This window comes from Hermetia illucens, chromosome 1 (assembly GCF_905115235.1).
Source record: "Hermetia illucens chromosome 1, iHerIll2.2.curated.20191125, whole genome shotgun sequence".
NCBI lineage: Eukaryota > Metazoa > Arthropoda > Insecta > Diptera > Stratiomyidae > Hermetia > Hermetia illucens.
This window is the reverse complement of record NC_051849.1, coordinates 121,091,273-121,103,930: the sequence shown is the minus strand read 5'-3', so window position 1 is coordinate 121,103,930 and position 12,658 is coordinate 121,091,273. Positions and strand designations below refer to the sequence as shown.

At 43.5% G+C, this 12,658-nt stretch overlaps 1 protein-coding gene across 1 annotated transcript in view; it reads left to right on the top strand.

The window, feature by feature from the left end:
- The window catches only part of LOC119661202, a 264,775-nt gene that overhangs the window by 148,894 nt on the left and 103,223 nt on the right, over positions 1 to 12,658 (top strand). Inside the window, exons 2-3 of the mRNA XM_038070423.1 lie at positions 4,388 to 4,554; positions 4,611 to 4,740. Of these exons, the coding sequence (XP_037926351.1) occupies positions 4,388 to 4,554; positions 4,611 to 4,740 (297 nt within the window). The remainder of the gene's footprint in view (positions 1 to 4,387; positions 4,555 to 4,610; positions 4,741 to 12,658) is intronic.

Below are 12,658 nucleotides of genomic sequence, written 5' to 3'. Positions count from 1 at the left end.
GTACTAATGACACTTGAGGGATCAAGGCGCTCAAAGAAACCCCCCCAATGTGTGGAGCATAACGCAGTTCTCCATTGGCTGATAGCATTGATCGAGATATTTGAATCGCTCAGTTCTGTCAATGCCAGTAACCTACTCTCGCTCAGTTCTGGGTAGGTTATTGCCATTGACAGAATTGAGCGATTTAAATATTTCAGGTTAACGCTATCAGTCAATCGAGAACTACGTTTTGAAATTGATTCACGCATTAACGCAACCTGGATGAAATGACATTGCCATTGAATGGCGTTCTTTGAGAGTGATGTATCAGCGAACGTCTCAAATCTAAAATTTACAGCAATGTTGTCCGTCTGCGGCTCTATATAATTCTGATTGTTGGCGGCTATAAAAGACAATGAACGGTGTCTTGCGGTAATGGAGACGAAGATGTTGCATTGGACTAGTGGCGTGACACGCTTTGATCACATCCGAAATGAGGATATCCGCAATCGTTATGGGATCGATGGTCTGGTCACGTGATTCGCGCCAACGAGAATTCACTTACCAATATTGGTATGAACATCGAAGTCAACGGTTTGCGACAAAAAGGCCGGCGGAAACATCGGTGGCTTGATACACTGAATGGGGATTTAAAAGCCTCGCAATTACATCCAGATCAGGCATTTGATTAAATAAAATGACGAAACCAATCACGACGAACCGACCGGGCTTGTGAACGGGACGAAGCTGAAGAAAAGAAGAAGATGTGAGTCGTGATGACTACATGACAGCTCCGTGTCACATAGCTAAAAATTCCATTGCCATCTATTTTTTAGAAAACGATTTAAATAAATCATTTGGTGGAAAGCCCTGTGTTGATAATAGTCAAGCTCACACTCTGAGTTTAATATTTTTAGCAAATGCGGAGAATTTAACCAACAACAGATACAAACAAGTCGGGAAACCGGAAGCTTGACGCTTCAGGTATAAAAGGTTTCGTGTTTCCCTATGTGAGGAGCATAACGTAGTTCTCCATTGGCTTATAGCGTTGACCCGAAATATTGAAATCGTTCACTTCTGGGCAGGTTACTGCCATTGCCAAAACTGAGCGATTTAAATATCTCGAAGGGCAGGTTACCGACATTGCCAAAACTCAGCGATTTAAATATCTCGAGGGGGAGGTTACTGCCATTGCCAGAACTCAGCGGTTTAAATATCTCGAGTCAATGCTATCTGCCAATGGAGAACTGCGTAATGAAATTATTTCACACATTAACGCAACCTGGATGAAGTGGCATTCCCCAGCTGGTGTTCTTTGTGATCGACGTATCAGTGCACGTCCCAAATCTAAAATTTACTGCAATGTCGTCCGTCTGCCGCTCTCTATAGTTCTGAGTATTGGCCGACTACAAAGGTCAATGAACGGCGTCTTGCGGTAATGGGGACGAAGATGTAGCATTGCACTGGTGGCGTGACACGTTTTGACTACGTCTGAAATGAGAATATCCGCGATCGAACGGGCTTGCACCGATCGTGGAAAAACTGCAAGAGAGGCGTTTTCGATGGTGTGGTCACGTAATTCACACTAACGAGAATTCAACAACCAGTATTGGTCAGAACATCGAAAGCAATGGTAAGCAACCAAAAAGCCGGCCAAAATAATGGTGGCTTGATATACTGGATGGGGATTTAAAGGTCTCAAGATTACATCCTGATCAGGTATTTGATAACATAAAATGACAAAACCGATCACCACAGGCCGACACCGCTTGTGAACTGATGGCTGAACAAAAAGAAAAAGATGTGAGGAGCGACGAGTGCACGACAGCTCCGTGTAATATAGCTAAAAATTCCATTGCCCTCTATTTTCTAGAAAGCGATTTAAATAAATCATTTGATGGAAAGCCCTGTGTTGATAATGGTCAACCTCATACGCCTCACACCCTGAGTTTAATATTATTAGCAAATGCCAACAATTTAACCAACATCAAATATAAGCAAGTCGGAATACCGGAAGCTCGCGCTTCGGGTATAAAGGTTTTGTGTTCATCTTATGTAAAAAATTTCAACGCACCTTTTTCTATCCGTATATAGCTACAAATCCAACATAATCCTTCATATTTTTCCAAACTACGAGACATACGTACATATTACAGCCATAGATATTACGCTCACCCTAAACAAACAAACTGCCTATTTCCGAATACTGTACACATATATGCACGTATATAAATTGATCGTACCCATATTTCCGATTTACTTTGTGCACAAAAGCATTCATATGTACATATATAGTACGTATATTAAATACCGCTGGTTTAATGTACAAATATCTGAATTAGATACTACCCGCAAACTTCATCAGCACGCATATAGTATATTCCTAATACGTACATCTCTGTTTCAAGTAATTGTGACTAAAAAACTAAAACAAAATAATTCTTTGCGACCCCATTCATAGGATGAATTTATATGTAATGATGACGTCATACAGGTTGTAGAGTGCACGAAATTCACAAAAAATGGCAAAGTTTCACACCCTACAACTTTGTTAATAATATTTTTATTTTCTTCAAACTTGACCAACTTGTGCATGATGGTCTTCGTTATACCCATGCCAAATTTTGTAATTCTGGGATGAAAACAAGGGGGGTTGCCGGGTTAATTTCTAAAATGTGGAAATATATTATTATTAACTTTATTTGTGCAGATATCGGAACCGGATATATTTTGAGGCCTAGATTTCGTAGAGATGCACCACTGTGATTTTTTTCAGAATTTTTGGTTGGATAGGTTCTGAGAACGAGACCTGTTTCACTTTTTGGGGGTCACATTTTGAACCCTCACTCCCCTATGTTTCACCTAATATCAAATATGGAAATATGGAGTTTCGAAAAGTACTAATTGAGCTCTTTAATTTGATTACCTACATGCCTACATTTTATGAAAAAAAATTTTGCACCCTCCATTCACATGTATGGGGAGCCCCCCCTTAAACTTAACACAAAATGGCGCCACATGCTGCATGTAAAGGGAACAACAGATCACACACACTTACTAATTTTCGTCACAATCGGTCCAGCCGTTTCTGACATCGAATCGATTCTAATAAGGTTTTGTTTCACACAAAGATGAAGATGTTTCACACAAAACCTAGGGCTAGGGAGAATTAGATTCTTCTTGAATGGAATTTTAATATTTCACTCGAATGTTAACTATTCTCGTTAACTATGACGTCAGCATCTTATTTGTATGGCTTAGGATGCTATTAATTAGCACGAAATTGATAAGTTTGAACTTCTATAACTTTGACACTAATAGTTCGATTTTCATGGAGCTTGGCATGTGTATGCACGAGACTGTTCTCTATGCCGGTGCAAAATTTGGTACACCTAGGATGAGCTTAAGGGGAGTTTTTTAGTCAATTTCTAAAAGTTGATAATATATTATTAGTAAATTTATTTGAGCAGATACCGGAATGGGACATCTCTCGAAGATTAGATTTCACATAAGTGTTTTACACAAAACCTTAAAAAGGGCTGCAGATAAATAGATTCCTTATAAATGCGACTTTAGTATTCCATGCGAATGTCAATTATTCCGGGTAATTATGACGTCAGCATTTGGATGGTTTTGGAAGCAGTAAACTCGCGCGAAATTGCTAAGTTTGAACTGCTATAACTTTGGCGTTAATTGCTTGATTTCCATGAAATTTAGCACATATATACCAAATATTGTCCCCTATGCTGGTACAAAATTCAGAAGTGCTAGGATGAATTTAAGGGGGGTTTTTCAGTAAATTTCTAAAAAGTAGTAATATACTATTAGTAAGTTTATTTGAGCAGATATCGCAATGGGACATATTTTCAGGCGTAGCTTTCATACAACCTCACCGCCTTGATGTTTTTCAAACCTTTTAGGTTGTACAGTGTCTGGAAATGAGTCCTATTTAAATTTAAATGTGCACATTTTGACTACTCACCCGCGCATTTTACAATTTAGGTTAAAACTAATAGCAGTCTCGGAAAGTACGGATCGAAACCGTTCATTTGATTCCCCACATGGCTATATTCGATGAAAAAAAATTTTACATATCCGTTTGCGTGTGTGTAGAGCCGTCACACACTATATGCGTAGGATTCATAGTTCCCAGATGCCCGGGAAATTTCGTTTTGGAAAGAAGTCGCATGTGCGGGGAACCTTCGTAAACTCAATAGAAAATGGCACCACTTGCCACACGTTCTCACAAAATTTGGCGACGATATAAAGAGGCATTGTATAGATTGTAATAACGCTTTGTTTCACACAAAACCAAATGTAAAATGTTATATCTATGCAAACTCGTATATCACTCTTCGTTTCTCGTCTTCATTTGATTAATATATATTTACTTCCATTAATTTTCCAGAAATGTATAGACGCATTGTGGGATCAGCTGAAATTTTTCCAGCGATGTCTGCAATCGAAAAATGAACAAGACTCAGTCGATGGTCTAGTCATGCTAATTGATGCTACTTATGAGGAATTGATAACTGAAGGGTCTGGTTTGGAAGAGCTTCGCAAAATCAAATACAAGTAACTTTCAGATAACCACGGCAAAACAACATATTGGAACTTTGCTCTAATTACAGTGCTGCCAGCAAACTGAATTGTCCAATAACATTGATACGGTTTCTTATAAGTCATGTAAACGCTAAAGAAAAAATGCGCTCCACCCTATTAGCTGCGTTTGCAAATCCTATTGAAGACTGGAGCAAAATGGTAAGTCCCGAGTTCATAATATGAATGTACATCTACGTTATATCTGATTATTATTGTTTATTACTCCATTATGTATTTGCCATATTTATCGTTGTGTCATTTGCTATATAAGAGTAATTAATATTTGTCATCTTTTCAAAAACAAGACTTCATTTCTTCCTGAATTCACTTAATTTGAAACAACTTAAACACGAAAGCCAAAATAATAGTGTCCAAAACGCAGACGAGCCTGTACAATTCTAGTCACTAGCACTTTTTTGGGGTTTTTGCTAAACACGAAAAATTCTATCGACACACACCTTGAATAACTCCATACATACATATGTATATTCGGCTAAGCTTAACAGACGCTTAGTAGTAAGATATGTACATTGGGAGCACAATGAAGGTTGGTTTTTTATTGTCACTGGGAGTATCGTCTTAGCCAGTGTTTTGTTGCCACTAATCCAGGACTAAGAACCCATTATAAGAATAACCCCTGTTGAAACAATCCGATTGGATTTAGGCTTGTCCCGATTGAGTTGATGTTGTGCCATTAAACCAAGGCAAATTCGTTTTCATTACCACGAAGCGCCGTTCATTGCGTTCGTTAGACGGCAAGCCGAAATCATTGAAGGAGGAGCAGCACTGTAGTCGTTTTCGAATTTGACGCGTTCGTTGATGCGTCAATCATAAAGAACAACAGATGTGAAACGCGACTTAATTCCAGGTTCCGCAGATGCTTCGACCGTCCTGCATGAGAAGATCATTTAACTTTTTGACAAGTTCGCCATTTCTCGATTGACTGTGGCGTTGAACTGGGGCGATGTTCCTGAGGTATAAGTAGTTTCAAAGTTCTTGATTTATGTGGTTGCAGTTTCCACTAAATGGGGTGCAGCTTGATAACTACCTTTCTTCTCTCGAACGCGGCCAAGAGTTCACAATTTTTCTTGCTAAGAACCCAAGTTTCCGAGGAATACATGAGGACTGGCAAGATCATAGTCTTGTACAGTAAGAGCTTTGACCCTATGGTGAGCCGTTTCGAGCGGAACAGTTTTTGTAAGCTGAAATAGGCTCTGTTGGCTGACAACAACCGTGCGCGGATTTCATCATCGTAGTTGTTATCGGTTGTGATTTTCGACCCTAGATAGGAGAAATTGTCAACGGTCTCAAAGTTGTATTCTCCTATCCTTATTCTTGTTCGTGTTTGTGTTTGACCAGTGCGGTTTGATGTTGTTGGTTGATTCGTCTTCGGTGCTGACGTTGCCACCATATATTTTGTCTTGCCTTCATTGATGTGCAGCCCAAGATCTCGCGCCGCCTGCTCGATCTGGATGAAGGCAGTTTGTACGTCTCGGGTGGTTCTTCCCATGATGTCGATATCGTCAGCATAGGCCAGTAGTTGGGTGGACTTGAAGAGGATCGTACCTCTTGCATTCACCTCAGCATCACGGATCACTTTCTCGAGGGCCAGGTTAAAGAGGACGCCTGATAACGCATCCCCTTGGTCTTGAGAGTGATCTTGCTGCTTTTGTCTTTCCTCGCACATTGGTCAGGGTCAGCCTAGTCGGTTTTATTAATTTCGTCGGGATACCGAATTCTCTCATGGCCGTGTACAGTTTTACCCTGGCTATGCTATCATAGGCGGCTTTAAAGTCGATGAACAGATGGTGCAACTGTTGTCCATATTCCAACAGTTTTTCCATCGCTTGCCGCAGAGAGAAAATCTAATCTGTTGCTGATTTGCCTGGAGTGAAGCCCCTTTCGTATGGACCAATGATGTTGTGGGCGTATGGGGCTATCCGGCCTAGCAAGATAGTGGAGAATATCTTATAGATGGTACTCAGCAACGTGATACCTCTATAATTGCTATACTGTGTGGTATCTCCCCTTTTATGTATGAGACAAAAAATGCCTCGTTGCTAATCTTCAGGCATTGATTCCCTGTCCCATACCTTGAGTACAAGTTGATGAACCACTTGGTGTAACTGGTCGCCTCCATATTTAACCAATTCGGCTGTAATTTCATCGGCTCCTGGTAACTTATGATTTTTAATCCGTTGAATTGCATTTCTTCGATACTTGGTGGTGGCAGTATTTGTCCGACGTCTTCAGTTGGCGGGACTTCCAACTCGCCGATGTTCTGGTTGTTCAGTAGCTCATCAAAAAACTCAACCCATCGATGCAATATGCCCATTTTGTCGCAAATCAGATTTCCCTCTTTGTCTCGGCAGGATAAGCATCGAGCTGTATAAGGCTTCATCCTGCTAACTTGTTGGTAAAACTTGCGCGCCTGGTGCGGTTGCTCGTTCTCCCAGGCTTCGTTTTTCCATCTATGAAGTCGCTCCTCCGCGCGGATTTCGTTATAAGCCTCTGCGTGTGCCCGCGTTCTTTGAGAATGGAACATTACTCGATATGCGGAATTCTTCCATTTCCAGTTCCAGTTCCAGTTTACATTCATCGTCAACCCAGCCGTTCCGACTCCTTTCGCGGTTGGGGCCAAGTATGTTTGTGGCCGTATCAACGACAAGTTTTTTTAGGTGGTTGTGAAGATCATTTGTTGATGCTTCATGTCCAGGTCCTCTGTTGACTGTGGTTATTGTGGCATCCATTTCCCCCTTATAGGTGTCGCGGAAGGCTGTGTTGCGGATGGCTTCAGTCCTCACCTGATTGTCAGGTGAGGATTTTGGGTGATGTCGTTTTTGGCTGGAGCTTGGAACACCATGCGAACGAGATAGTGATCCGAGTTTATGTTGGCCCTCCCTATATGTCCTGACATTCATCAAGGCTGAGAGATGGCATCGTTCGATCAACACGTGGTCAATTTGGTTGAAAGTGGTTCCATCGCATCTCTTGCAACGTTGTTATATCAGCCCTATATTGGGACAGGGTATCGGCCAGCTACTCAGCAGCTTCATCTCTGTACAGAGAGCGCACGTTCCATGAGAAAATGCGCAAATCGTTTGTCGTCACCGGGTTCGTCGTTGTGTAATCCGTCCAGCCCGAGGCTCCTGTTGTGGCTTCGTAACAAGTTGGTACAATCTGCCTCGTTTTTTCGCGCGAGAGACTCGCCTTCATCCTTCTCCGTCTGCAGCTTTTCGTTAAGAAAGAGCTCCCAGCGGTCACCACGTGGAGGTGGAGATAGGATTTGATAGTAAAGCTATTGGTATTGGTTCAGCAGGCATTTCCCAAGTTTTATGCTCCATCGTGGGTACCAATCCGCGTTTCGCCCTGGGACCTATACTACCCTTTGACGAGATTAGTTTGGTGGATACTGGGTGGTGGGTGGGTGGATTTCGTTAGATCACAATGGTGTTTTTGTTTTTTTTATTAAGGTGTTGTGTGAAAAACAAAATGTGATTTTTTTTATTTTTTTTTTTAACTTTTGTAGTTATTGCTGATATATACCTCAATTAGCCGCGGCAGGTGTGTATATGCAAACGGAGTTTCGGATAGTGCCCAAATCAAATAGATATACAGATGTATAGCACCAGCGAATTTGCTACATTTACGACTTCAATATGTACATGTGTATATTTTACAGTTTGGACATATTTGAGAGACTAAAAAATCTGCATAGAAAGTTTCTCATATAAGATGAACACAAAACCTTTATACTCGAAGCGTTGAGCTAACGGTATTCCGACTTGTTAACTATATACGCAAGAAACTATCATACACTCATTGTCCCTCACCTAGGGAAACACAAAACCTTTTATATATGAAACGTCTAGCATACGGTCTCCCGCAGTTCCCACAACAAACCGGCGAAAAACATGCATTGAATGTCGCTACATAAAATGATCATCCGATTGATTAACCTTGAAGAAATACTGCGGTGTTCGCCTCAGTCGATATGGCAGGGCAGGCCATCATCACCTCGAGAAACGAGTAAGGGCGCATAGTAAATGGTAAAACGAGGAACTAGCAAAAGCCCTTCAGAAATCGTTACATCATCGTTACTTTCGCTCTGCAAGAAACTTAAAGTTGTGGTATCAAGGGCACCGGGATAGAACGCAAATGCGGTAAAACTGGTAATAAACTCGCGTATTTTGCAAGCCCCTTAATACAGCATTGGCATTGTGAAGGTTTCTGTGACGTCATTAAAAAATTTGAACGTATTTATGACCGTCTGATGAAGCTTAATATTATCTGAGTTAACCGCACTATTGATTCCATCTGAGCCAAGCAAAACGCCTCCTGGCAACTGTTAGTGACAATGTGCCTGTCGATGAGAATATTTTCATTGCTGATGATCAAAAAGCAGAACCTATTCGATAAAAAAAATTCCCAATGATGCATCTATATGAAATCTAGGCCCCAAAATACATCCAATTCCGACATTTGCTTGAAAAAAGTTAATAATGGAATATTAAAAAAAAAGGACGGTTCCTTGCCTAGTGGCGTAACAAGGTATGATTACGTCCGAAATGAAGATAATAGTCGTCTGACTTGGTGACTGGGTCGGGCTCTCGTAATGGACAGCACGGCGTCGAAACCGCTAGTCGTGGGGCGGTTCGACGTCTAGGCGCCACGACGACCAGGAACACAGCTCCGCCTGCTGCAGCTGTTTCGCCACAATCTGTGGCGACCACTTCAGCAGGTTCGCATAGGAAGCGGATGAAATGGACTGAAGAAATGAACCTCTTCATCATCCGCTCCTACTACGAAATAACGGCGGGGGCGGGTACAACATCTTACCGCCCCTTGTTGCACCAGAGATTCGTCGAGCGTTTTCCGCAATTCGCGCACGTGACTGTGCAGCGAGTCGCAGACCAGTACCGCTTTATTACTCGCAGCGACACAATCCCTGAAACCATCAGGTAGCGTGTTCGACTTGAAGTCATCGGGGAAACTGGTGACCGAGAGTCGATGGGGGCAGAGGCGGCGGCATCAACAACACCACGCCGCACTGCAGGTAAAACTTTCAGTACTCGCCGAAGCACTCTTCTCCACCGTCCAGCTGAGGTTTCTGCTGAGGTTCGGGACGATTTCCAAAGAGTGTGTATAGAATTCTCGGATATGGATCCTTTGCATGGACCAGGTATTCCCAGGCTCTATGCATCTCCAACAACTCCGGGAATTCAATCTCAAATCAATGATGAGATTGCATCTCGACTGTGTGCTGATATGTCGCTGATGCAACTACAATCACTTATGTATTGTGGTGCAGTTGCGGCTGTCAGATTGCACGGTCAGAAGATTCGCTTTCGTGTTATTGGTTTGAGTGACAAAAGAGATCCACCATGGAAAATTCGTCTGAAACGGCGGCGGGACTCACTACGGCAGGATATTGCTAGACTGATTCAGATCAACACTGGCAATGCCAGCCGACGGGTGAGAAATAAAGTGCAGAGGGTTTACCGGAACTATGCCATCCCCTGTAAGACACCCGTAGTTGAAATACTGGACACACTAAAACAGAAACTTTCTGTCATATGCAGTCGGTTACGACGGTATGGCGAAAGTCATTCCAGACGTGTCCAGAATGCAACATACGCGAGGAACTAGCGGAGCTCTTTCAGATCTCTCAACGAATCCCAACAGAGCGCCCAGACAATACAGTTCTCGGTGACGGAAGCGAAAGAGTATTGGGGTGGACTTTGGGGGTTACCTGCCCAGCATGCTGAGCATGCTGAGTGGATCACCGCCGAAGGCACCGGCCATGCCAATACACCTGGCATGAATTTCGCCGATGTTACCGAAGAGGAAGTCCGACGAGCCATAAACATCTCGAAGAACTGGTGGGGCCCAGGTCTGGATCGGGTGCAGATTTTCTGGTATAAGAAATTTACCAGCGTACACAGTCGGTTGGCACGCAGTATAAATGAGGTCATGAGTCGGCCGGAGGAATTTCCACCTTTCCTCACTGCGGGGATTACCTACCTTATCCCTAGGAAGGACACGGTGCAGGACCCCGCAGACACAAGACCGATCACTTGCTTACCAACCCTCTACAAATTCATCACGTCCATTATTAGTGGAGGGATCAATGCGCACCTCGAGACCAACAACATTCTGTCCGAGGAGTAGAAGGGCTGCCAAGTTGGGTCAACGGGTTGCAAAGAGCAACTCATTATCGACTCGGTAGTTGTAGGACAAGCAACTAGAGGCCAAAGAAACGTCTTCAGTTCCTATATCGATTATGCCAAGGCTTTTGATAGCGTTCCGCACACCTGGCTAATCGACATCCTACATCAGTATCGCATTGATCCGAAACTAATAAAGTTTTGGGCGACAGTCATGGAAGGGTGGCATACCACCTTATCAGTCCGTACATCTGAGGGTGCTAATACCTCACAGCCCATCCGTATACGGAGGGGCATCTTCCAGTGGGATTCGTTGAGTCCCCTTTGGTTTTGTATGGCACTGAACCCCCTTTCATGGCTACTGAATGATGCTAGAGGGCATGGTTTTGCAATAAAAAATGGCCTACGTGCTAAGTGCGAACTGACACATTTGATGTACCTAGATGACATCAATCTGTATGCTGGTACTGACAACCATCTTAGAAGTCTGTTACGAATAATAGACATGTTCAGCTGTGATATTCGGATGGACTTTGGATTAGATAAGTGTCGAATACAAGCCATCCGCAAAGGTCATCACGAGCCGCATGCCGGACATAGCATTGGTGACCTCCACATCGAAGCTATGACCTAGACAGACTTCTACAAGTACCTAGGGATTCTGCAAGGAACCCATGCTCGAGTTGGTGATCAGAAGGAAGCTCCGCTGTCCGAATTCCTGCGACGTGTAAAGCTGGTGCTGAAATCGCATCTCTCGGGGAAGAATAAAATAAGCGCGTTGAATGTATTCGCTATCCCTGCACTGGCTTATGCATTCGGAATATTGCCGTGGACGAAGACCGACCTGGAAAACGTCCAGCGGCGGATACGGACAACTATGTCCAAATTCCGAATGCATCACCCACAGTCTGCCGTGGAGCGGATGAACCTGTCTCGTGACATCGGAGGTAGGGGCGTGGTTGACGTGGCGGCACAACATCATCGCCAAGTCGACTCGCTGTGCGCTTATTTTTACAGCAAAGAGCAGGCGAGTCCCTTGCATGTGGCTGTCTGTAAAGCAGACTGTGGACTGACTCCACTTAACTTGAAGGATCGATCTTTCAATACTCTGGGGTGAAGTCGGACCAAGAGCGGATCGATGAATGGAAGTCGAAGGCAATGCACGGTAAACACGTGAATTGTCTTTGGCAGCCATTTGTCGATTTGCATCTGTCGAACAGATGGCTGTGTGCTGGGGAGCTCTTTACTGAGACGGAGGGGTTCATGTTTGCCATTCAGGATGGCGTGGTCGCCACCCGAGCTTATAAAAAGCTCATCATGAAAGAACGGGTGGAGAACGACCAGTGCAAAATGTGCGGTTCGGCGTTGGAGACGTTGGACCATCTCATTTCTGGCTGTACTGTTATGGCACCGGTGCAATACATCACCAGGCATAATGCTGTATGTAAGGTTATCCATCAAAACCTTGCATATAAGCATGGGCTGATCACGGGAACATGTCCGGTTTACCGATATGAGCCGGAAGCAGTACTTGATAGTTCTGCTTACAGCATGTATTGGGACCGGCAAGTTTTGACTGATCGCCATACCGGACACAACAAGCCTGACGTACTGTTAGTTGACAAGACGGGTCGCTCCGCGAATATTATTGATGTTGCTATCCCCCATAATAGCAACATTGAACGGAAATACGTGGAGAAGAAGGTGAACTATGAGCCATTGGCTCGGAAAATCAAAGAAATTTGGCGTCTCGAGCGGGTGGTTGTAATTCCCATAATATTGTCAGCTACAGGTATTGTACCTAAATCCCTGATGGCTTCCCTTAATGTCCTGGGACTTTCGCAGAGTCTGGTTCAAACCATGCAGAAGTACACCATTCCGCATACGTGCTCGATGTTGCGGGGAGTACT